The following is a 24765-nucleotide window of genomic DNA, read 5'->3' on the forward strand; positions in this document are numbered from 1 at the left end:
TTCCTACTAGTGTTTTGTTGAGAATTTTTGCATCCATATTCATAAGAGATATTGGTCTGTAGTTTTCTTGTGCAATCTTTGTCTGTTCTGGGTATCAGGGTAATACTGGCCTCACAGAATAAATTGGGAAGCCTTCTCTCCTTTTTTATTTTTTGGAAAAGTTTGTATAGAGTTTTTGTATTTATTCTTTAAATGTTTGGTAAAATTCACCATTGAAGCATTTGGGCCTGGGCTTTTTCTTTGTGGGTTGTTTTTTTTAAAATTATTATTACTAATTCAATCTCTTTATTTGTTCAAGTCTATTTAGATTGGTGAATTCCTTCTGGAGTCAGTTTCAGTAGTTTTGTGTATTTTTAGGAATTTATTAATCTCATCTAAGGTTTCTAATTTATAGCCATGCTCCTCACCTTTACTGTTTTTCCTATATAATCTGTTCTCCACAGGGTAGCCAGAGTGACTTTAAAAAAATGCAAATCTCATTATGTCTCACCCCTGCTTATAGCTCTTCTGTGGCTCCTCTGCTCTTAGGATAAAGATTCATATCCTATAAGGCTCAGCACAGCCTGGCATCCGTCACCTCTCTGGGTTCATTACCCTGTTCTCCCTTTGCTCCAGCCACAGAGAACTATTTGCAGCTCCTGAACATGCCACATATCACAGGTGTTGTTTCCTGTGCCAGGGTCTCTTCCTTTGGTGAAACCCTGCTTCCTCTTCATGGTCCAGATTAAAATGTCACTTTCTCTGGGAAACTGTTCTGACTCCAGTTCCTGTTCAAGCCTTCCCCAGCTTCCCCCGCACTCTTAGAGCATACACTGCTGTATTTTATTGCTTGTTAACATAGCTGTCACCTCACAGAGGCACTGGTTTACATATTGGTCTCCATCAAAGACAACGGTTTAATCTCCACAGCCTGGACCTGGCAATATCCCTGCAGTGAATGTGGATCTGAAATGAAGTTTTATTCTAGCAGTTCCCATCTCCTTCATCCTATGTAGCCTCCCATTTACTCCAATTAATTACTTGCTCTTAAATTCATCCTCCTCCAACCATCCAAGTATTTTCAGAATACAGATCCTAATCATTACCTCCCTGCAGCTTCCTGCATTTGTATATAATGATATCAGCTGACACTGTGTACTTACTATGGCCCAGGCCCAGTGCTGTGAAAAATGGGCCTGTGTGGTCTCATTTAACACAAACAACGAGGTAGCTATTACTAACCCCATTAATTAGATGAGAAAACTGAAGCTCATTGACTTGACCAAGGCCACACAGATGGTAAGTGACATAGCAGGGACTTGAACACAGGTCGGTGTGATCCTAGAACCTGTGCTCTTCATCACAGTGCCACACCATGTTATGCCTTCTTTGATGTCTTCTGATTCACTGAAAAAATGTGTAAAACACAATCAATCTTGTTTCTTAAGGACCAATAGGAGAGAAATCTAAGGCCAGCCATGAGCAATCCAAAGAGTAGGCAAGCCCAGAGGCTGCACAGCATGGAGTAGTGTGGGACTCACTTTCAGGACCAGGAGAGAAGCACCTCTCACAGCACTATGAGACCCTGAAGACGGCAAAGGAATCCTACCACGGCTGGCTGAAGTTGGGAGTGGCCTCTGCCCTCCTCCTTTTGGGCTCATACATTGGGCAGTGAAGTGGCTGCTAAGCCAGGGAAGGCTGCCTGGAGGCATAAGGAAAAGGAGAAGGCACCTAAGGAAACTCTAGACAGGCCAGGATCCGTCTGGCGCTGAGATGCCAGGCAGAGTTGAGGCTGGCTATAGCTGATCCTGGCATGGACTGTTTGGACAGAACAAAGAATCCTAGGCTGGCTGCTACCTAGAGATACACAGGGAGACACATTAGTGATGGAAGCTGGAGAGCAGGGAAAGGACCAGGGAAAACTGGCCTTCTGATCAGGACAGAGGTAGGGGCTGGTGGTTTGTGTAAAATGGGTCCTCCAGAGCACCTCCCATCCTGGACAGGGGAGCTGGACAGAGGGCTGAGGCCTGTCCTCCCATCCTGAGGGCTGAGGCCTGTCCTCCCATCCAGAGCACCTCCCATCCTGGACAGAGTGCTGAGGGATGAGGCCTGAAACAGTGTTTCTTTTCCTAGAAAGCCCAGTTTCTGGAAAGCCCAGTTTCCTAGAAAGCCCAGTTTCTGTCTCTTTTTTTTTTTTGAGAGACTCCATCTCTCTTTTTTTGAGATGGAATCTCACTCTGTCGCCCAGGCTGGAGTGCAGTGGTGTGATCTCAGCTCACTGCAAGCTCCGCCTCCCAGGTTCAGGCCATTCTCCTGCCTTAGCCTCCTGAGTAGCTGGGACTACAGGTGCCCGCCACCACTCCCAGCTAATTTTTTGCATTTTTAGTAGAGACAGGGTTTCACCCTGGCTAACAGGGTTTCACCATGTTAGCCAGGATGGTCTCAAGCTCCTGACCTCGTGATCCGCCTGCCTCGGCCTCCCAAAGTGCTGGGATTACAGGAGTGAGCCACCGTGCCCGGCCAGTTTCTGTCTCTTGGGTTTAACTACGCCCCTCACCCCAAGATTGACCAGCAGTAAAAGGTAGACATTGAATGGAGCTTATTAGAACATTTATTTTTTTCTGAATGACAGGCCGGGAGTGGGAGTAGCTGAACAGGGCATGTTAGTGGTGTGAGTGCTGGCTTGAGCGAAGGAGCTGGAGTGGGGGTTTGTGTTGGGGGAGCAGCGGGATGGGAAACACACCTGTGGGGCAGCTGAACTAGAAGGAAGGATGCCCAGGATAGCTATGAGACACCTACAAAGCATGAGGACCCAGTTCCCCTAAGCCCACCCCATCCCCGGATCCCTTTTTTTCTCCCTTAAGTTAAAAAAATTCCTTGAGGCAGCTTAAGTCAGAGGCTGTAAGGGTCAGACTGGTCACAGGTTAGACAGCAGAGTTTGCTCCGGCCAGCAGAGCCAGGTTCTGGCTGGATGGCAGCTCAGGCCTCCTCAGCTGTGGCATCAATGCCTGCGTAAGTGAAGTTCTCAAACAGCGACATGTTCACATAGGCCTGGGGGCAGAGCAAGCTTTAGTGGGGGCCAGGAATGGGGGTGCATCTGGCCTCAAGCTCCTTGACTTCCATGTGGTGGGGGCATTTGAACTGACATTGATTTGTTCTGGAGACCTAAGATGGCCCCATGGCCAAGAGTGGCCTTTACCAGCCCAGGGCAGTGAAGGCATCAGGCCACAGCTGGGGTCTCAGGTGAGAGGCTCTCAATGCCATTGTTAGAGGAGGGTTTTTACATGCACTGTTTCAATGAATTCTTGGCTTATGCATTCATTCATTCAGTAACTTATCTGTTCAAAAGCCATTTTAGATGACTCATCTATTTATATGGTTATTTGATCATTCCTTCATTCTTAAGCTGGTTATTTAATCATTAATTTACTTGAAGAACTCTTCATATTTACTAATTTTGATATATTTTTCATTATTTGATAATTCATTTATTCACATGGTTAGTAGATTCAGTTATTGAATTACATGTTCATATGATTATTGTATCATCTATCCACTAATTCCATTCATTCATTCATACAGTTACTGTATCACTCATTCACCCATCCATCCATTTGGTTAGTGACCATTCATGCACTCTGCTCTGGCTCTGGCAGGTGGGGAGAGGTGTCCCAGATGAGGATGGGCTGATGGCCTCAGCAGAGGACAGGCAAGCAGTCTGGGACTTGGGGCTTAAGGGAGGGATTTGCTGTTGGGGCTGAGCAGTGGCCTTGGAAGAGTTTTGGAAGGGCCTGGTGTCTAACCCAGTGAGGGCTGGAAAGGCAGGCTGCATCCTGGGGCCCAGCCTAGCCGTGGTGACAGCCCCCACTGAGGGAGTTTGGGCAGGCAGTGTGGTTGGGACAGGGGTCATGGCACCTCTGAGAGGGCACTCTGTGAGCCCAGCCCGCCACCTCAGCCCCAGTCTCCTCACCTTCCTGGCTTCCAGCATGCGGCCTAGCTGTAGCGCAATCTGGGCAAAGGGGGGTCGCTCATAGGGACGGTCCCGCCAGCACTGACGCATCAGCTCGTACCTGCGAGGGGGCATTGATGAGATGAGCAGTCAGGCCAGCTGGGGTGATGGGGTCACAGGGATCAAAGCTGAGGTCACTCATCACAGAGATAGGATCATGGAGCTCAAGAATGGGGTGACTCACACTTCATCGTCACAGTTTCGAGGCTGCTCCATGCGGTAGCCTTGGGGCAGCTTTTCATAGAGCTCGGCACAGGTCATCCCACAGTAGGGTGTACCTCCTGCAGGAGGGGACAAAGCGCTCTCGGTCCAGGGCTCCACATGGGGTAAGGTGGGGCACTCTGGGGGACGGGGATCAGGAACTCACCAAGGCTCACTATCTCCCAGAGAAGGACTCCAAAGGACCAGCTGAAATAAGAAGGATGCACTTAGTTACCTTCTAGGCCCTGGCCCCTAGCAGTTTAGCTTCTACCTGCACAAGATGTGCAGTGCCTCCCAGCCCCCCTGTATGTGTCTACTCTGTAAGCATCTGGCCTTGGCCAGCTGTTGTCTCTGCGCCAGTGAAGCTCCTTCATACTGCCCCCATCTCTGGACTCAACACAATTAGAGCTAACTCTCTTTTGTTTTTGAGACAGGGTCTCACTCTGTCACCCAGGCTGGAGTGCAGTGGCTTACTGCATGCAGCCTTGACCTCCCAGGATCAGGTGGTCCTCCCGCCTCAGTCTCCCTTGTAGCTGGTGTGTGCCACCCTGCTCAGCTAATGTTTTGTGTATTTATTTATTTATTTATTTACTTATTTATTTATTTGAGACAGAGTCTCGCTCTGTCGCCCAGGCTGGAGTGCGGTGGCGAGATCTCGGCTCACTGCAAGCTCCACCTCCCGGATTCACGCCATTCTCCTGCCTCAGCCTCCCAAGTAGCTGGGACTACAGGTGCCCGCCACCACACCAGGCTAATTTCTTTTTGTATTTTTAGTAGAGATGGGGTTTCACTGTGTTAGCCAGGATGGTCTCGATCTCCTGACCTTGTGATCTGCCCGCCTCGGCCTCCCAAAGTGCTGGGATTACAGGCGTGAGCCACCATGCCCAGCCATGTTTTGTATTTTTAGTAGAGACAGGGTCTTGCCATCTTGCCCAGGCTGGTCTCAAACTCCTGGTCTCCAGTGATTTGCCTGCCTGGCCTCCCAAAGTGCTGGGATTACATACGTGGGCCACCACAGCCAGCTGAGTTAACATTTTTATTGAGCACTTACTGTGGTCCAGGCACTGGTCATTTAACAGACATGTTAATTCATTTAACCCTCACACCAATCCTATGATACAGGTTCTATTAGTCTTGCCATTTTACAGATGAAGACACTGAGGCACTGAGAGGTTAGCTAGATTGCCCAAGGCCATACAGCTAGTTAGTGGCAGAGCAAGCATTCAAACTCAGGCAGTCTGGCTCCAAAGCTCTTACTCTTGACTGCATCTCACACTTTAACAGCCTCTGTGTAGTGTGCTTCAGCCCTGAGACCAGGGAAGAGAGTTCAAAGGGGTGGAGGGAATCTAGGGAGTGTTGGGGCAGAAGCAAGAAGTAGGCTTGTAGTGGTCAGAGGAGCAATCAGTGTGGTAAGCAGTAAGCCATGCAGGCAAGGCCAAAGGGCTTGGGGCAAGGGGTAGGTTCAGACCAAGATGCACATCCCTGGAGAGACAGGAGGAGTATGCCAAGAGGGCTGTCTGCAGGGGAGGGGGCACAGAGAGGGAGTCTTGGGGGTCATGCTCTGGTAAGATCCTCAGGTGGGCATGACCTTGCCCTTCAGGGAGGAAGATGAGAGCAATTCCTGAGTGGCCTCTCCATCTACCTCAGGAAGCATCCGCCAGCATTCCCAAACCTCTCCAAGGCATCCCCCGTCACTTACACAAATGTAATCCGAAACTACCTTTACCCCAGTCCTATTCCTGAAACACCTTCCAAGACTCCTTCCAGCAAGCCCCAACTTGGCTGGGTACTTTATACCCAAGACACACCTGTGTCACACCTGGAACACAGCGCAGGTCATGCCTTAGACCACCCATGACATTTCTGAGATATGTCTAGGTCAGGCCTGGGTGATTCTTGGGGGCCAAGCCCTCCTGTGCCCTCTCATCTCACACTCACACATCACTCTTGGTGGTATAGACACTGTAGTTCAGGGACTCAATGGCCATCCAGCGCACGGGGAGACGCCCCTAGGAGAGAATGGGTTTGAGGGGCTGAGTGTGGAAGAAGGGCCTGTTTGAGGCTCCTGTGGGGCAGGGCCAGACACAAGCCCTAAGGGTGAGGGTTGAATGAGACTCACCATCGTTTTCTTCACATAAACCTCCTCTCCCCGAGAAAGGCCGAAGTCTGCAATCTTGGAGGCCAGGTTCTCTCCGACCAGCACATTCCGGGCAGCCAGGTCCCTATGGATGAACTGTAGGCAGGGTCAGAAGTCAGGAGAGACTGGGGATGAGGGAGCCCAGGACAGTCAGGCCAGTAAGGAGTCAGTCTTCGTGGGCACCCTCGTTACCTTCAATACCCCATACGCCTACTCTCCTGGCTGCAATCTCGTCGGCTGACTCATATCTGAGAAAGATCAGTGTTGGCTCTCACCTGCTCCTTCCTGGGCCATGGCCAAGTTCAGGCTGGATCCCTTTTCCTGAGACAGTGGTGGCCATACTGCACCTTCTCCTCTTTCCGTGCTTCTCCCCCTCCCTCTTCCCATCCCCTGGGTTCCAGTTTCTCTCCCTTAGCCCTCCAGCTTCCCCAGAGACCTCTCTCCACCAGCCCCTCCCTCTGCACTGGCCCCTTCCGCTGCCCCTCTGCTTTCAAACATACTCAAAACTTTACTGTCTTTAAAATGCTGGCCAGGTGCAGTGGCTCATGCCTGTAATCCCAGCACTTTGGGAGGCTGAGGCGGGTGGATCACTCGAGGACAGGAGTTCGAGACCAGCCTGGCCAGCATGGTGAAACCTCGACTCTACTAAAAATACAAAAATTAGCTGGGTGTGGTGGTGCATGCCTGTAATCCCAGCTACTCAGGAGGCTGAGGCAGGAGAATTGCTTGAACCCGGGAGGCAGAGGTTGTAGTGAGCCGAAATCGCGCCACTGCACTCCAGTCTGGGCAAAAAAGTGAGACTCAGTCTCAAAAAAAAAAAAAGATAAAATGCCTTCCCTCAGTCTCACATTCCCCTGGACGGTCATCCCCCTGTCCTTTCATTCAGGCCTGAGTTGACTTGGGCTTGGATCTCTGCCCTTCCCCGGCAGATCACACCAGGCCCATTGCCATTAGGCACCATCTGTGGGGTGACAGCTCACACACAGATGCTGTCTCCAGCCTGGGCCTCTCTCCTGAGTTCCAGGCTAGCATCTAGACCTACTCACTCAACACCTGCACCCTCCATACTGGAAGTCCCCACCTCCTCCAGACCTGCCCCTTGGCCCTGCCTCCTCGCTGTGCTTGCACCCACCCACCCACTTGGGCCAGGAACCTCAATCCCCACATACAATCAGGGCCGGCTGACTTCTTCCCCTGACACCGGCCCAGTGGCTTCCCACTCTGGCCTCCACCCTCCCCCACTCACACACACCTGCTTCTCACTCAGGTACTGCATGCCATTGGCCGCATCACTGGCGAAACGCAGCAGCTGCCGGGAGCTGAGGGTAGAGGCTGTCCCATGCTCTCGAGCAAAAGCTGGGTCAGTCTCTAGGACCCGGCTTTTCCGCAGAAAATCTAGCAGGTTCCCGTAGGGGGCATATTCAATAGCGATATACAAGTAACCTGAGAGGCAAAGAGACAGACAGTGGTGATTTAGACACAGGCAACCTAGGGTTGGAGCAGGCACCCGATAGTAACAGACAGGGATGAAGGAGGATTAAGGGTTTTGCACAGGTCACCAGCAGCCCCTGGCAAGCTACTCATGTGGTGGAGGTGATGGCTGAGGATGGGGGTTTGGAAGAAGGGGTAGGTGATGAGCTGGGGGCTCACCTCGGTTCTTACAGGCCCCCAGGAGGTTGATGATGTTGGGGTGATGCCCCAATTTGCACAGAACTTCCAGTTCTCCCGCAAAGTCACGATGGTCATTTTCAGAGGCATACTCTGTGTAAAGAATCCAATATTACTTTTGCCAGAAATAACTCTGGAGAAAGGGCTGGCAAGGGCTGGGGTCAATTGCTGGAGGAAGCCAGGTGGGGCCTGGGATTTGTGGGACAAAGGAGAGCATCAGGGCTGGGCCAGGGGTCGCCCCAGTGGACCTTTCAGCATCTTGATGGCTGCATTCATCTTCAGCCCGTCCTTCTTGATCATGGCCCGGATGACCTGGCCGAAGTTCCCCTCCCCGATGAGGTCCTCAAAGGTGATGTCCTCCCACTCCAGCACTGGGTAGCTCAGGGGCTCGGGCTGCAGTTTTGGCCGCCGGGTCAGTGTCAAGGTCCCTGAGCTGAACTGCAGGATGGTCTCCTCACCCTTCACAGGATGAGACAAGAGGGTAGACGGTCCACGCAAGAGTCAAAGGGGGCAGAAGGAGGCACAGACAGGCACACGAGGAGGTTTCAGTGTCAGACAAGTGGGCACAGACCCAGATGGAGGGCACTCTGGTGGTCAGCCAGGGACAGACAGGCAGACAGAGGACATAACTGAGACAGAATCATAGGTAACAGAGCCACAGGTAGGCTGCTGGGTGGACAGATGTCCAAGGAGAGAAATGCAGAGGCTGCAGCCAGGGGATCTAGTGTACGGGACTCTGGAAGGCAGAACTAGGGCTTGTGGGTAAAGTTGCTAGAAGCCACAGTGTGAGTCAATGGAAGGAGGATATTTCTAACATTTAAAACAGAAAAGGATCGGAATGAGCTTCCTATGACTGTGCTAATCCCACAACTAGGCTTTTTTTTTTTTTTTTTTTTGCGGGGGGTCACCAGGGAAGCTCTGGAGAAGATTCCAGCCTTAGGGAGTAGGCCAGGGTACATTTATTGAGCACCTACTACATGCTCAGCCCTGAGCTGCTGGGAGCCAGTGGAGGGGTTTTCTCCACAGTAGCAGAAGCAGACATTATCCTGTCCACACACTTGGCTTCTCTCCATAGCTCTAAAATCAGGCCAGGACCTGAAAATAGCAACACAATAACAAAGAGGAATGTCCAGTTCCCTAACTCAGTAGGAGGAGGCCATCTGGGCGGGGCTGATGGCGAGAAAAGGAGATAAGTGAACAGGACCAAAGAAGCTGCCAATATGAGAACTGGAAGCAGGGTTAAGACAGACCTTCTGGTGGGGCTTCCTAAGTGCAATGAAGCCCAGCTTGATGGGCAAAGGCTGAGGACCTGGGGCCCAGGGATTTGCATGAAGCACTGGTGCTGACGGCACATAGCAAATGCACGTGATGTTCTTGGGCAGCACCATATGTAGGTGCATCATGTATAGGTCCATACACACACGCAGGCCTGAAGGTGCACAGGCATAGGGACACGTGCATCTGGGACACATGCATTTAAACATGCGGCACTCACAGGGGATGCACGTGTGCACTCATACATGGAGCACACACATTTCTGCACACACATTTCCTATCCATATGCAGGCACATGTACCAGGGATATATCTTTTTGTTTTAAGACAAGGTCTTGCCCTGTTGCCCAGGCGGAAGCACAATGGCATGATCTCAGCTCATTGTAACCTCGAGCTTTTGGGCGCAAGCAATCCTCCCACCTCAGCCTCCCGAGTAGCTGGGCCCACAGGTGCACACCTCCACACCCATCTAATTTTCATATTTTCTTTTATTGGAGAGATGGGGTTTTGCCATGGTGCCCAGGCTGGGGGGATATATCTTGATATATAGTATGACACCATGTATGTTAAAGACTGCTTTCCCACCTCCTGCCCTCAACATCTGTACCCATTACCCTCCCCCCGCACAGCAGTGAGGGCTTTCTGTGTGCACTGACCTCAGAGGAAGAGCCGACACAGCTTGGAACAAAGAAGCCAATGGAATCTCTGAATGCATTTTTTTTTTTTTTTTTTTTTTTTGAGATGGAGTCTCACTCACTCTGTCGTCCAGGCTAGAGTGCAGTGGCATGATCTTGGCTCACTGCAACCTCTGCCATCCGGGTTCAAGCAATTCTCCTGCCTCAGCCTCCCTAGTAGCTGGCATTACAGGTGCCTGCCACTGTGCCTGGCTAATTTTTGTAGTTTTAGTAGAGATGGGGTTTCACCAATTGGGCAGGCTGGTCTTGAACTCCTGACCTCATGATCCACCCCCCTCAGCCTCCCAAAGTGCTGGGATTACAAGCAGGAGCCACCGCACCTGGCCTCTGAATGGATTTTTTAAAGGCATAGCAGAGACACTAGCCTTTCTATCACAAGAATCAGCCCTTGAGAGAGAAGAGGGTTTTCTTTCTTTTTTTATTTTTTATTTGAAATGCCAAAGCTTAGCTCTAAATATCAAGAGTCCAGGCCTGGAAGGCCAAGGACAGAGTTCAGATCCTAAGTGACGACAATGAAGAAGCCCTCAGAGGAGACAGGACCTGCGGATGGGCGGCTAGAATGTGACAGGATGAAGTGACAGTGGGTCCCCTCCCACACCCCACCTCTAAGCAGGGGTCTGAGGGATGGAAGGGTGTGGGCTACAGGAGGACAGACAACTCAGGCAGGATTACAGGGAAGCCAGGAGGAGTGGAGGTTTGTGCTTCCTCTTTCAAGGAGCGATGGGTGAGGTTGCAGGCCAGCACAATTCTAGAGTGGTAGAAACAGTTGTCTAAGTGGGACGGGGTTGTGGCAGTGGTCTGAGGGCCACAAAATATGCCTTCCTCCATAAGGTATAAGGAAGCCCCTACAGTTCTTTAGTTCTGTTTCTTTTTCTTTTTTAATTTTTTGAGACGGGGTCTTGCTCTATTGCCCAGGCTGGAGTGCAGTGGCAACATCTCAGCTCACTGCAACCTCCACCTCCCGGGTTTAAGCAATTCTCCTGCCTCAGCCTCGTGAGTAGCTGGGATTACAGGCATGCACCACCACGCCTGGCTAATTTTTGTATTTTTAGTAGAGACAAGGTTTCACCATGTTGGCCAGGCTGGTCTCAAACTCCTGACCTCAGGCGATCCACCCGCCTCAGCCTCCCAAAATGCTAGGATTACAGGTGCAAGTCACTGTGCCCGGCCCCTTTCTTAAGTCTCCAAAAGGAGGCCCTGGGATATGCAAGAATGGAGGTTAGGATGAGGAGCTCACAGCATGACTGGCCTACTGGCAGGTGGCCACAGCAGGGCTAAGGATATCAGCCAAAGATGTGTGCAGACAGAGGCTGGCTCCCAAGCCCAGGAAGGCCTGCAAGGACAGAGGCCAGCATGAACCCCAAGTGCCCTTCCATTTGATCACCTTGTTATCTAGGCCTAGATAACCGCTAGGGGGAAATAAAAGAGGGGAGAGGAAAATCTCCAATTGACGGAGCCCAAAACTGGAATGTCCATTGTGAAATATGGTCATCACGGAATTCTTCTGAAATGGGAATATTAAATATTTCACCACTAATATAAATGGGCTCATGGGCTGAGTTCAGTTTTAGAGAAATAAAGAAAATTATATTTTGGACCCTTGAACATTGTTGAGTGTAATCTTATACCTGCAACACAAACACACGCACACACACACAAGGTGTACAAGGTCTTGTGTGTACACAGGTAGAAACATAAACACGGGCTACGAGCATGCATCCGGGGGTGGGGCGGGTCACTGACCGAGCCTGACTGGTAGGTGAAGGTGCGTCTCCGATGCAGGCAGCTTCTGCGGATGCACACCAGGGTTAAAAGGGCGGCCAGGATGGTGAGGCAGGTGGCAGACACGGAGCCCACCACCGCCAGGATCAGCTGCTGATCCAGGCCCTCTTCAGCTGCCCGGCTCTCTTGGACTGGGCCCTCAGCCTGCAGCCCTGGACACAGTGAGAGGGGCAGATTGTGGGGACACCTGGGTCAGGGAACCCAGAGGCCACCATGGGGTTACACAGAGGGAGAGGTGAAAGATCCCAGTGCCAGGACTGTCAGGAAATCACTTGGGCCACATGAAGGAAGGGATGAGGGGTGTCAGAGGGGCAACATGATTTTCCCAGCCCTGGGACAGTGGATCATTAGAAGGGAAGGCTGAGTCCCCAGGACCGGGGCTGAGTCTTTGTCGGGTGGGGCCTGGGATGCGCTAGCTCCGCAGTAGGGCGTGATGTAGAAGGAGAGCGTGCTGAGCTCTCCCTGCTCAGAGCCCGGGGGTCCTGTGGGCCCTGCCCTCTCACCGTTGCCCAGGGTGGACTCTTCTACTGTGTTGCTCCAGTCCCCGAGCCCCTGAACGCTGGCCCGCACGCGGAAGAGGTAGCGCGTGCTGGCATTGAGGCCACGGATGATGGTGCTCGTCTCCTCAGGCCTGTCCACGTCTATCCACAGTGGGTCTCCTGCACCCCCAGCCACCTGCACCTCCACAACATACTTGGATATCGGCCCAGGCAGAGCCTCCGGGTGCTGCCATGTCAGCTGGATCTCGGAGTCTGAGAGGGCCTGGGCGTGGAGGTGTCGGGGGGCTGGAGGCCCTGGGGAGATGGTGGGGGGAAGGCAAGGCTCAGATAGGACAAGGCTGTGGGGCTGGACACATCTGCTCTAGCTGTGCTCCCTCCTCTCTGGGTCCAAGCACAGGAGCCACCCTGCCAACTTCCTCCTCCCCACCAGACTGAATTCCTCTCCATTCCCCCAGGCCACTTTCACCCTCAAGCTTCTGCTTCTCCTTGTACTTCTTGTATCCCAAGTCCTCTCCACATTCACCCATGCCCTGTGCTCCCCAAGTCTCATGGTTCTCGCCATGAACCCTGACCTCCCCATGCTCTCCCCACGTGCTCCTGGTGATCTGTGTCCTCCTGGTACGCTGGATCTTCCCCACGTCCCATGTCCCCGCTGGGGTCACATCTGCCTAATACCCTATGTGTGTCCTGTGTCCTCTCCATGTCCATTAATTTCCTACAGCCTCCCATGTCTCCTAGGTCTCATGTGTCCCTGCATCCCACGTCCTCCCCCACCCCCAGCTATCCCTGCGCCTTGCACATACCACTGGGGGGCAGAAGCACGTGTGCAGGGGGCGAGGCCGGGCCCAGGAGGGTGCAGTGGTAGAGCTGCACATCCAGCTGGTAGTGGGTGCCAGGCGTGAGTCCCGTCAGGAGGGCGGTGCGGGCCTGGGGGGATGAGACGTTCTCCCGCCGCTCCTGCCCCCGTGCCCCATCCCACAGGCGCAGCAGGAAACCGTCGCCCACCAGTGGCCCAGGCACCAAGGGCAAGGACCAGCTCACTCGCAGCCGGTCAGGGCCTTCCACATGCCAGCCCTCCAACCACGGCTGCAACAAAGGCTCTGGGGCCAGAGGTCAGGGGTCAGAACTGTCCAGTAGGTACTTGGGGCTGGACAGGACAATGATCCCCAGTGAACAAGGAAGAACAACCTCCAGTGGGAAAGGCAGGGGTCCCTGGGGTCGACAGGAAAGTAACCCCTGGGGGGACAGGAAGGGATGACTCTTGGCCTCTCACCAGGACAGTCTGTGGTCATGAGGCTGGGAGGCCCCCAGGCCCCCTCTCCTCCTTCCCCTGGCCGGCTCAGCTGCACACAAACACTGTATCCTGTCTTTGGCCTCAGGTTCATTAACGTCACATTCTCACTGGGGTCCACTGGGCGTGGGGTGTAAAGCACACATCATTCAGCCCCCACCTCTTCTAGAAGCTGCCGTGCTCCCTTCAGCCCCCTTGCACCATTTGCCCTCCCTCTCCTGCTCACTGTATCCCTTCACTATTATCCAACACCTCTGTCCTGCCCCAGCTCTCTCCCTACTTACCCACAATGGTCGACCAGTCCATGGTACTGTCCTGGGGCCGGTAGTGCAGGCGGACAGTGGAGATGGGTCCATCCCCAGAGAACGAGACCAGCGGGGAGACCACAAGCTGGCGGCTCTGCTTGGTCAGGAGCCGAGGTGCAGCCAGGGGCACGGGGGGCACTGCCAGGAGACTCGGGGTAAGGCACGGGCACACAGCTTATCCAGTCCACTTCTGCATCTTTGTTTCAAGCTGGGGACCCTCTGGGCTTGAGGGACACCAAGTTCAACAGCTGACCATAGTGGTCGGGGCCCAGGGAGGACAGAGTTCAGGCCCCTGGGTAGCTTGGGGCACAAGGATTAAGCAGTAAAGGCATGAGGGTGTCCCAAAAGATGGTAGATGAGGAAGTGACATGGCCAGACATGGTTTGGGGGTGCACTCTTCCCATGCAGCGTGGGGGTAGACAGAAGGGGCTGAAACCCAGGGCGGGGAGGCTACCTGGGCATCATCCTGCTCTCTGCTCCTGCCCTCATTCACCACTCTCTTATTAAAAAAAAAAAAAGGGCACTGGCACTGAAGCACCTGCTCCCTGCCACATGCTTCATAGCATGACCTCTAATTCTCACAGCCACCTTTCTGTCAGGGCTCATTACCCTACCTTATGAAAACACTGAGACTCAGAGACACCGAATAACTTGCCTAAGGACACACAACTAGGAGGAGATACAGCCATGTGTTGAACTAGGTCTGTCTGCGCAGGCCGCCTCAGATCTATCCATTCTACTCCAAAACAGCCCTTGCTCCTGCCCCACTTCCTCACCCCATGATCGCTGCTCCTATTCTGGCCTCAACTTTTTCTCTCCACATTATTGCACTAGTGCTTTTAACAGGTTCCCTTGACTCTTACAAATGTTTACCAGATTGGCTTTTTGAGAGGAAAGGAAGGAAGGAAAGAGGGAGGGAGCGAGGGAGGAAAAGGATGCCGCGCTGTAAGCTGAGGGAGCGTCAGGCAGCAATGAGCATGGCAGGAGGGTGGTGCTGATTTGGGAGAAGATGAAGGTCCATTTTGGGTGCAGAGAAGCCCTTGGTGCCTTTGGCTCATGCAGGGGATTAGATGTCCAGGAAGTGGCTGGATATAAAATGGGCCTCTGAATCATAACAGCAGCTACTTTCCACACCAACTTCAAAACCAGACTTCCAGAGAAGATGCCCCACTTCATGGAGGCCCCACCAAATGATCTGGAGTCAGAAGAGGGGTCCCAGCTGCAGATCATGTGAGAGCTGCCAGAGAACAATCAAAATCTAGGGACTAGGTGACATTTTAAATAATAACGACAATAATTATCGACATACATCGAGCACACACCCTGTATCGGGCACTGTGCTAAATGCTTAAAGACATCATCTAATTTAATCTTCGTAATAACCCCATCAAGTGCTAACTATCCCCATTTCACAGAGAGAGAAACAAAGTAAGAGAGGTTAAGTACTTTGCTTAAGGTGATGGGGCAAGGATTTTGTGGAGAGAGGATTCAATTCCAGGTTGTCTGGCTCCTGAGCCTGGGCAGAGTGAGAAGAGAAAGGCAGAAGGTGAGGCTTGATGGCAGAGAGGTATGCATAGTCACGGGATGGGGAGATGACGAGGACCTGGGAGGCAGAGTGTGGCAACGAGAAAGCAGAAGGTGAGAGAGGGGGCTTACATGGGGTAGCAGGAACAGAGGGACAGCAGGGTCAGGGGGTGGCAGGGGTGTGAATGGTTAAGGCTTAGGGTGCTGGAGAAGCTGGAGAAGGCGAAGGAAGCCTTAGAACAGGGTGGGGGTGCTCTGGTCTGAGTAATCTTGGGCACTGGGAGGTCCCTCCTTATTTACCTGGCAGATTTCTAGGCATGCACCACTTCTAGGAAGCCAAGCTGGTCACCCTCTGAGCTCCACAGCCCCATATGCTCCCCTGGGCTAGCACTGAGCGTCTGTGAGGTGACTCAGAGATGGGAGGCAGCAACCCAGAGCAGAGTTAAAGGTATACTTGTCTGTGTGTGATGGTTGGTGGGGGACAGGATGGCTGGGCAGGAGGAAAGTCGGGCCTGGAGAGTGTCCCCAGTTTCTGGGGCACGGGATGTCCTTTCCAGATGGGTCTAAGCTATACTCCAGCCTTGACACTGCCCAGCCCGGACCTCTGGTTGACCACAACCCCTCTTTTTTTTTCTGGTGCTAGGCTATGATCTTAGATGTCCTTGTCCTTCCTACTAGTATCTCCAGCCTGAGCAGCATCATCTAGAGCCTACTCTGCTCACTGTCCATCCCCTGTGGACCTAGGACATCACTGACCTTTCACATTGACCTTGAAGCGCCAGCTGTCTTGGCCACCAGATGTGGACACACGGCACTCCCAGAACCCACTGTCCGCAAGAACCAAGCGGGGCACCTCAAACTCAGCTGTGGTCTTGTCTGGCTCCACAATGGCCTTGGTGGACTAAAAGAGATGGGGGAAGGGGACAGGTCACAGAGAATGAGCACCCCTGTGGCAGGCACCCAGGTGTCCGTCTGGACTGATGGCAGGACAGAGGCCCAGTGGCAGCCCCTCACCAATCAGCCTGACCTCACGTGAGCAATGGTCAGGCCAATAGGTGGGCCCTGCAGAAAGTTCTGAGGGACTAGGGGGTCTTAGGGATCAGCTGTGAAGCAGGCGGCCTGCGGGGCTGGTGGGTTGGGGTGATTGGGGCTTACCAGGAGCACAGTGCCATCTGGCTTGCGTAGCTCTATGCTGCCCCGCACTGGGAACGGGTTCCCTGCAGCTGCACAGTTGATCCGGGGCATCGTCTCTAAGTTGAACTCCAGTTCTGAGGCCATGTTGAGGATCTGGGGGATCCGGTCTGGGGAGAAAGGACACTCATCCTGGAGCTCCCACAGGGGCAGACACGTGACCACCAAAGCGCCCCTCATCCATGTCCTGTTTCTCAGTGGAGATATCTACCCAGTCCCTCCAGCCTGAAAACCAGCAAAGGCCCACATGACTCCTCCAGCGTCCCAGCCCCACATCCCATCAGCCGCAAAGTCTACTTCCTAACCACCTCCCCACTTCCCGATACCGTCTAATACCTGCCAGCAGGCCCCTCACCATCCTCCCAGCCAGCACACTAGCTCAGGCCTCATCATTTCTGGTCCCTAGCTACAGACTCCTCCAGGGTCTCCTGCTCCCACTCCCCGGCCAGCAGCTAGGGGTCCTTTCTCCAACACAGATCTGACCACCTTGTTCCTTTTTAACAATTCCCTCTTGCCCCATCATATGAAGTGCAAACTCTTTGGCCTTCATTCAAAGGCCCCACGATTTGACCTCTTCTGACCATTTCCCCAATCCCCCACTCCACTGTCCTAGTACCCAAACCTGAGTCCCCAATCCCTGGGTCCCCTACTCCCCTGTCCTGGCACCCAAACCTGAGTCCCCAATCCCTGGGTCCCCTACTCCACTGTCCTGGCACCCAAACCTGGGTCCCCAATCCCTGGGTCTTTGCTCTTGTTCTTTCCTCAGTTGTCTCTCTTTTGTCCTTCATATCTAATCTCAGATTACACCTGCTTCCAGACCCTTCTCTGACCTGCTCAGTCTGCCCAGGGGCATCCTCTGGGCTCCCACATTCTCTGGGCTGCTGCCCTTTCTGCTATGGCTGGCTGGCAGTGAGCTCCCTGCTGGACTGACTCCCTACCAGACTGACTCCCTGCCAGAGCTCCCTGTCCACCAGACTCTAAGCTCCCTGAGGGCAGGACTTCGACCCTTGTAGGGAAAGGAGGGACCAGTCTCTTCCACCAGGGAGATGTGTTTGGTAAAGGCCGACTTATCTTGGGGGGCTCTCAGGGGTCATAGTGCTTATACCTGACTTCTCACAGTGCACTCCATGCCACCCAGAGGGGCAGACACAGCCACTGAACCGGTCACAAGTGCCACCATTCTGACACTGGCACTGGAGTCGGCAATCAGCCCCAAAATGACCAGGGGCACAAGCTGGGAATAGAGGAGGTATGATTAGAGGGGCACGGGACAGGGGGCAATGAGGGCACAGATGAGGGTGCAGATGGGGTACAGGTTATACAACAGGCTGAGGGTAGAAGGACTGGTCAAGTGAGCAGGGGGGCTTGCTGCATAAGTCAGAGGCAGAGTGAAGGGTCCGGGTCAAGCTCCTGGCCAGCTGTCTTGGTCAGGGACCATGAGGGTAGGTTAGGCATACCTTCCTGGCACTGGCTTCCTCTCCAGCCAGATCCACAAGAGCAGCCATAGGGGTCTGGGAGGCAGAACATGAGGCCCCGGCAGCCTGATATGCCTGGGCACTGCTCCTGGCAGCTCTGCCCAAAACGGCCCTCTCTGCAGGCTAGAAAGAGTGTGTGGGGTGCATGGGCCTCTGTGGGCCCCTGGGCCCAGGACCTGCCTGTCACCCTCACCCTCCAAGCTCCACCCACATGGTTCTAGGGTCTTCTTCCAGTCAGGGATCCTCTCCGGCCTGGGTCCTAGCTCCCCTGCTCCTTACCCTGTTCACAGCGGGTGCCAGTGAAGCCAGGGGGGCATACACATTCGCCGTCATGGTCGTGGCAGACACCTCCATGTAGGCAACCTGGGCACTCCTTGGTACAGCTTGGCCCCCAGCGCCCAGCCCCACAACCTGGAGGAAGGTGTCTTCAGCAGCTGACCCTCACCCACCTGACCACTGAGGACTGGAGATCCAGGGGCTCCAGGGGACCCACAGGAAGTACCCATAGGGCTCCCAGCCTCCCACTCTACCCACAACCTCTGCCCTCTGCCTCTGACCCCGCACGACGAGCCGGAAGAAGGCGCTGCCCAGGGGGCTGGCTTCCAGGTAAGTGGCACTGTAGATGCCGCTTGATAGTGGCTGCACATTTGGGAGCTGCAGCAGGAACCGCCCATCCTGGGCTTCATGCCAGTCCAGGGTGTAGAAGTAGGATCCTGGGGGACATGAATGGGTCAGGGGCCTCAGCACTACATGAGGGTTGTGTCACCTCTCTCTGTCCACCTCTGCTCAGGTCACATCAATGGGCCCCATGTACAGTGATGAGACCTGGGGCTGGCACCACGAGAGCCTATGCCCACGCCAAAAAGCTCAGAAGTGCCCTCTTCTTCAAGCTCCATCAACCACCCAGTAAATCACCAAGTCCTGCTCAGTCCACCTCCTCCTCATCCCCTAACCCAGTCCGCTTCTCCCCACACCCACTGCCACTGCCCTGGTCCTAGCCTCCAGGGCCTCACAAGGCTCCTCTGCCTCCAGCATCACCCTTTCTTGTCCTTCCTCCACCCAGCAGCCAGGGGGATTTTTTACAACAGACTCCTCTCGAACTCCTCTGCTGAAACTCTCCTAGTTCTCCAGTGACCTCAGGACAAAAATCCAGCTCCTTAGACATCATTTTCACCAATTTGGCCGTGGCCAAGCCATCCAGCCCCATTCGTCTTCACACCCTTCTTGACTCCTAACATTCCTGAATTCCTGAATGGATTGTTTCTCTTCTAGAAACACCCTTGTGTTTCAGACCCTACTGCTCTTCTCAGTCCCTCCTCCTGGAATGCCCTTCCTTCCTTTTCTGCCTTCTTTGTCTTCCCACTTCTCCTCTGAGCACAATTCAAGTGTCATCTACTCTGGGGTCTCTCCCCTGAGCCTCTCCCTCTTAGAAGAGTGCCCCAGTCGCTGCCCCACCCGCTTCTTGCCTCTTTGTTCAGGGCTGAACAGAGAGCCTAGAGACCCAGGTCTGCCTGTGCCTCTTCACATCTCCTGTCAATTCACGGGGTCCAGAGCTCAGGAGGCAGCCCCCTTGGCCAAAGGGAAGGGTCTTCCTCCCTCAGGAGACCAGGTATGCAAGAGTCAGCCAAGGGGTTGTGAATCTGAGGACTGAGGCAGGAATTCTGGGGCCACATAGGAAAACAGCTTCCTTCTATGGGGTGGCCAAAGGGTCAGGGTGGAGGACAGGCCTGGGACTGAGATCCCACAGGTCTACCCAGGCCTCAGCATAAGGCTGTCTTGGGCATCAAGGATCTGGGCTGGACAGATCTTTGGGAGAGGCTAGACTCTGCCCTGCCTGTGTTGGGCATGATGTTACCAGTTCTCTTCTTCCTCAGAGGGACTGCTGCGGTCTGCCAGGTGGGCTATGTGACAGCACCTGCTAACTCCCAGGGGAGAGTCAAAGATGAGGGTTTAACATCATGCTCATTTGGGGCTAAGAGGGAAGGGGCAGCTGACCACAGGCTCCTGGCCCTCTGTGTACAGTAGGAGGGCAGCTCAGAACTACAGATAAGATGGGTGCAGGTGCATCCCATGGGACCTGGTCCACTACAGAGGAGAGGCCCTGGAGGTCCGGTGTGTCAGAGGCCAAAGCTGAGGGTTCCATGGGTGATGAAAGTGTTGGGGCCTCAGAACGATGGGTCTACCCGCCCCACCAGTTCAAATGCCCCTCTCACCGTTGCTCTTCCAGATCACGTCTGTCTGCTTCTCCTTGTGCACACGTGCAGAAAGTACAGCGGTGTCGCCTTTGTTCACAGTGTGTGTGACCTTGTCTGGAAGCAGGTGGGCTGCGGGGTGGAAGGTGGGTCAGCGGCCTGGTTTTCCCCGCGCCATCCCCCCGCCTACCAGACTCACCTCCAGGGCTGTTGTGAACGTAGATGACGCGCGTGCGCCTCGCCCCGGCGCCACCCACGCAGGAGAAGACGCCCACGAGGTCCGAGGGCTTTGAGAAGCCGCGAAGCGTGACCTGGTGCGAACCGTTGCGCGCCAGGCGCAGGGGCGGCCCGGGAGGGGTGCGCACGATACGGTCGTCCTTCTCCAGCAGCAGGGGCGGGCCCCAGGCGTCCGAGCCCCTCCCCGCCCCGGCCTCCCCAGACACGCAAGTCAGGAAGAAGCGCTGGGGGTCCGTGAGCCGCAGGTGGGCCAGCAGCGTCAGGTCCACCGCCGCTCCTGGGGCCAGGACACCAGTGACTCTATTGTAGTCCCAGCCAACCCTAGTGCCCCAGAGCCCCCAGCCCCAGCCCTCTGGTCTTACTGATCCACCGTCCACTCAGAAGAGGGTCTCCAACATTCACCCCTCTTCCTTCCCCTGCCTGGTTCTTCAGACCCCACAGGCCTCACTTTATCAGGCATTCCCATCCCCCTCCTTTCCCCTTCCATGCGCACTGGCCTCTTTCCTTCAACTCTCTTCATTCTAAAAGAACAAAAACAAAACCACGAATCCTTCTCTGGCCGTGTCCCCTCCCTTCTCCTGCCAGATGGCTTCCCTTTCGCCCCAGCTTTCGGAAAGAATGATCTATGCTCCCTGTCTCCGTTTCCTCACTTTATTTCTATCAGTCCTGTTTCCCCACTCGTCTCTAAAACTGCCCTGCAAAGGTTGCTGTGAGCCACTTCTCCCTGCCTCCACCACGAGAGTGCAGGCCAGGAGAGCCAGCCAGAACAGAAGTATCCCATGGGTCACCCTCTCTGTCACAATGGAGATCTAGAAATATATGGTGGGCTGGGATTTGAGGTGGGAGAGGCTGAGTTTTGCAGCCAGAAGGTTGTGGCGCAGAAATGGAGCTAGGGCTGGGTGCCGTGGCTCACGCCTGGAATCCCAGCACTTAAGGAGGCAGAGGTGGGAGGATCCTTTGAGCACAGGAATTTGAGATCAGCCTGGGCAACATAGCAAGACCCCATTCTCCAGAAAAAGAAAAACAAAAAGAAATGGAGCTAAGCTTGGGGCTGGGCCCAGAGCCAGGGAGGGCAGCCCCAGGGCAAGGCCTGGAGCCCAGACAGACACAGACATGAGGTGGGTCTTGGTCTGTGTTTGCCTTCCAAAGAGCTCACGCGCTAGTTGGAGGAACAGGCATGAACACAGCTGCCAAATGTAGGGCGCTGTGCTTTTGAGCACAGAGAAGGGACCCCTGATCCAGCCTGGGGGAGCTCAGGGAGATGAAGAGATGCTTCCTGGGAGGTAAAGTTGGAGCAGGGCACATTGGCGTGAGGACAATGGGGAGGGAGAGAAGTCAAGGGCAGGGAGAAGGCATCACAGACAGAGGGAACAGCCTGGACAAAGGCCTGCAGTGGCAACATTATGGCAGGTGGAGGAGGCTCTCCAGGTTTGTGTGACTGGAGTACAAAATGTGAGGCTGAGGCAGGAGAGACCAGATGGAGTCAGAGTCCAGGCTGGACAGTGGAGAGCCTGCGAGCCTGCCTTAGCTCCAGGACCCGGAGCCCCTCCACCAGCCAAGCCCTTCCTTCTCTGTCTCTGCTAGCTGACTGTCAAGCAGTTCATTAGTTTAAATGCCACCTAGCTTATCAGTGTTTGAAAGGCTACCATGAGCAAACGAAGCTGGCATTTACTGACCGCCCACCACATACCAAGCCCCCATTTTCCACTGGATCCTCACAACCAGTGAAGTGGATATTCTTTCCATTTACAGAGCAGGCTCATGGTAATTATTCTACTGGCTTCTTTGAGCAAGCTCGCCCACTCCCCGGGTTTTAACCATCACCTCTGAGTCAGGAACTCGGGAATGGTCTTTCAGCTTGGACCTGCATTTCCATCAGCTTTTCCCAAACCTGCTCCTCTCCAGTGCTCCCTGACTCACTGGACAGCACCCGCCACTTGAGACACAAACTATGGAGTCATCTCTACTCCCATTGTCATAATAATGAATGTTTATTGGCTGCCAGTTATGCACCAGGCACTTTACTGATGTTGTTTCATTTTACCATCCCAGCTATCCTGGGAGGTGGATGTTATTATCCCTGTTTTATAGCCAGGAAAGGGAGGCTCAGAGAAGTTAAGTAACTTGCCCAAGGTCATACAATTAGTGAGTGGCAGGGCCAGGTTGTCTGATTCTAAAGTCCACATCTCTGAGCACTGTGCTGCCTGCCCCATCAATCACAGAATTCTGCATATTGTTTCCTGAACGCTTCTTGACTTCATCCCCACCCCACCAGCCTGCCTTTGTTCAGCCCTCATCCTTACTCACCTGGACCATCCCAACAGCCACAGCCCCTCCTTCTGCAACTCATCCTCCACAGTGATCTAAGACCAAATCTGACCTTGTGACTTTCTTGCCTGTGACCTCCCATGACTCCCTATTGCCCTCAGGATTATGTTCGTGCTCCTAAGCCCTGTGCTGCTCCCATGCTATCCCTCCTGTTGTGTTCCTAACAGGCATCTTCTCTCCCATGCACCTCCATGCATCTGAGACTTGCATTTTTTATGTTCTGGCTGCCTGGAATGAAGACCACCCCTCTTAGTGAAATCTTCCTTGATTCCCTTTTTGTCTCCTACCTGAGGCAGTGTAAGCTGACTCCTCCTCAGTGCTCCTCTAGAGCTCCTGTGTCTGTCCCTGTTTAGCCCTCTTCCCCTGTCCTGTGTTCTGTACTAGACCGTGAACCACTCAAAGGCAGCCTCTGTGTTCTAATCCTCTGACCAGCAAACTGAAGGAATCAGCTGCCACCTACTCAGAAATCCTTACCAAGCGCAGTTGCTCTATGCCAACTGCTCTGCATCATTTTCTCATTTAAACCCCATAACAACCATAGGAGGCTGGCATCATTTAATCTCATTGTATAGACTAGGTGTTGCCAGCCTCTCAACTAATGGCCCAGCACTTAGCACAACTCCTGGAATATTGTTGGTGCTCAATAAATGTTTGTCCAGTGAACAATTGAATGAATCCAACACAATGACCCTATGAACACCCCCTGAAAATGGCCCTCCATGGATCCTCAGATCCAACACAGTCAGCGGCTACTCCTCACTCCTCCGCTGATCCCAGGTTGCGGTGATTTCTAGCACTTGCCTGTGTTTTCCTGAGCTTGATCTCACTTTCTAGTGGATCAGAGTGATGGCAGTGATGATAGGGCTTGTTTTCCAAAGTTTTTTATTGTGGTGAAATGCATATAACATAAATTTTACCATCTTTTTTTTTTTTTTTGAGACGGAGTCTCGCTCTGTCGCCCAGGCTGGAGTGCAGTGGCGTGATCTCAGCTCCCTGCAACCTCTGCCTCCCGGATTCAGGCAATTCTTTTGCCTCAGCCTCCCAAGTAGCTGGGATTACAGGCTCCTGCCACCACACCTGGCTAATTTTTGTATTTTTAGTAGAGACGGGGTTTCACCATGTTTGCCAGGCTGGTGTCAATCTCCTGAACCTGTGATCCGCCCACTCGGCCTCCCAAAGTGCCAGGATTACAGGCGCAAGCCACCACACCCGGCAAATTTTACCATCTTAACCATTTGTAAGCAGCATATAACCCAATGTGATTAAATACATTCCTAGTGTTGTCCCACCATCACCACCATCCATCCTTTTTTTTTTTTTTGAAAAAGAAAAAAGTTTAAACAAAATGGAGATGGGGTCTCACTATGTTGACCAGTCTGGTCTTGAACTCCTGGCCTCAAGTGATCCTCCCATCTCAGCCATCAAAAGTGCTGGGATTACAGGTATGAGCCACCACACCCGGCCCCATCTTTATAACTCTTTTAATCTTGTAAAACCGAGTAAAAATCTTGTAAAAACTCTGTACCCTTTAAACAAAACTCCCCATTTCTTCCTTCCCGCAGCCCGTGGCGACCACCATCCTACTTCCTGTCTCTACGATAAAATAGGGTTTCTTGGGTAGAAATCAGGGCCTCGGAGCCTAGAAATGGGGTGAGGGACTCAGGGGAGACTTACCCACATGAGAAGCCAAGAAGAGGATGGGGAGCAAGAAAGGGGGCACCCGCCAGACCATACTCCAGAGGCCGACCCAGGCCAGCCAGGACGAGCTGGGCCTGGGGTCAGATGCTGTGGGCCTGACTGCTCAGCCTGTGTTGGTCAGTGTGGGTCGGTGCTGGGGAGGAAGAGGAAATGAGGTGGCTTCGGTGGGAGGGGTGGCAGGGTAGGGGGTGGGAGGACTTATTCTGCCTTTGAGCCTCTAGGCCCCCCAGTCTGGCCCCCACAAGGCTGGGGATGGGTGTGGCCTGGGAGGAGTCACTT

At 53.6% G+C, this 24765-nt stretch overlaps 1 protein-coding gene across 2 annotated transcripts; it reads right to left on the bottom strand.

The window, feature by feature from the left end:
• Window positions 1-2572: 2572 nt before the first annotated feature.
• Window positions 2573-24632, bottom strand: TIE1 (tyrosine kinase with immunoglobulin like and EGF like domains 1). Of its 2 annotated transcripts, XM_054491699.1 has the most exons (23): window positions 24463-24632; window positions 20423-20737; window positions 20245-20355; window positions 18589-18744; window positions 18311-18442; window positions 18014-18154; window positions 17662-17790; window positions 16521-16666; window positions 16122-16266; window positions 13821-13979; window positions 13519-13656; window positions 13049-13345; window positions 12249-12539; window positions 11707-11897; window positions 8243-8453; window positions 7977-8087; window positions 7579-7769; window positions 6309-6422; window positions 6128-6198; window positions 4356-4396; window positions 4173-4269; window positions 3950-4049; window positions 2573-3030 (listed from the first exon to the last, which is right to left on the bottom strand). In XM_054491699.1, the coding sequence occupies exons 1-23, from the start codon at window positions 24518-24520 to the stop codon at window positions 2959-2961; spliced, it is 3417 nt and encodes a 1138-aa protein (XP_054347674.1). In that variant the 5' UTR covers window positions 24521-24632; the 3' UTR covers window positions 2573-2958. The 2 variants fall into 2 exon arrangements, with proteins under 2 accessions (XP_054347674.1, XP_054347683.1); XM_054491708.1 differs by lacking the exon at window positions 18014-18154 and having other exon boundaries at window positions 2579-3030.
• Window positions 24633-24765: the final 133 nt, after the last annotated feature.

The sequence above is a fragment of the Pongo pygmaeus genome, chromosome 1 (assembly GCF_028885625.2).
Source record: "Pongo pygmaeus isolate AG05252 chromosome 1, NHGRI_mPonPyg2-v2.0_pri, whole genome shotgun sequence".
NCBI classification, from domain to species: domain Eukaryota; kingdom Metazoa; phylum Chordata; class Mammalia; order Primates; family Hominidae; genus Pongo; species Pongo pygmaeus.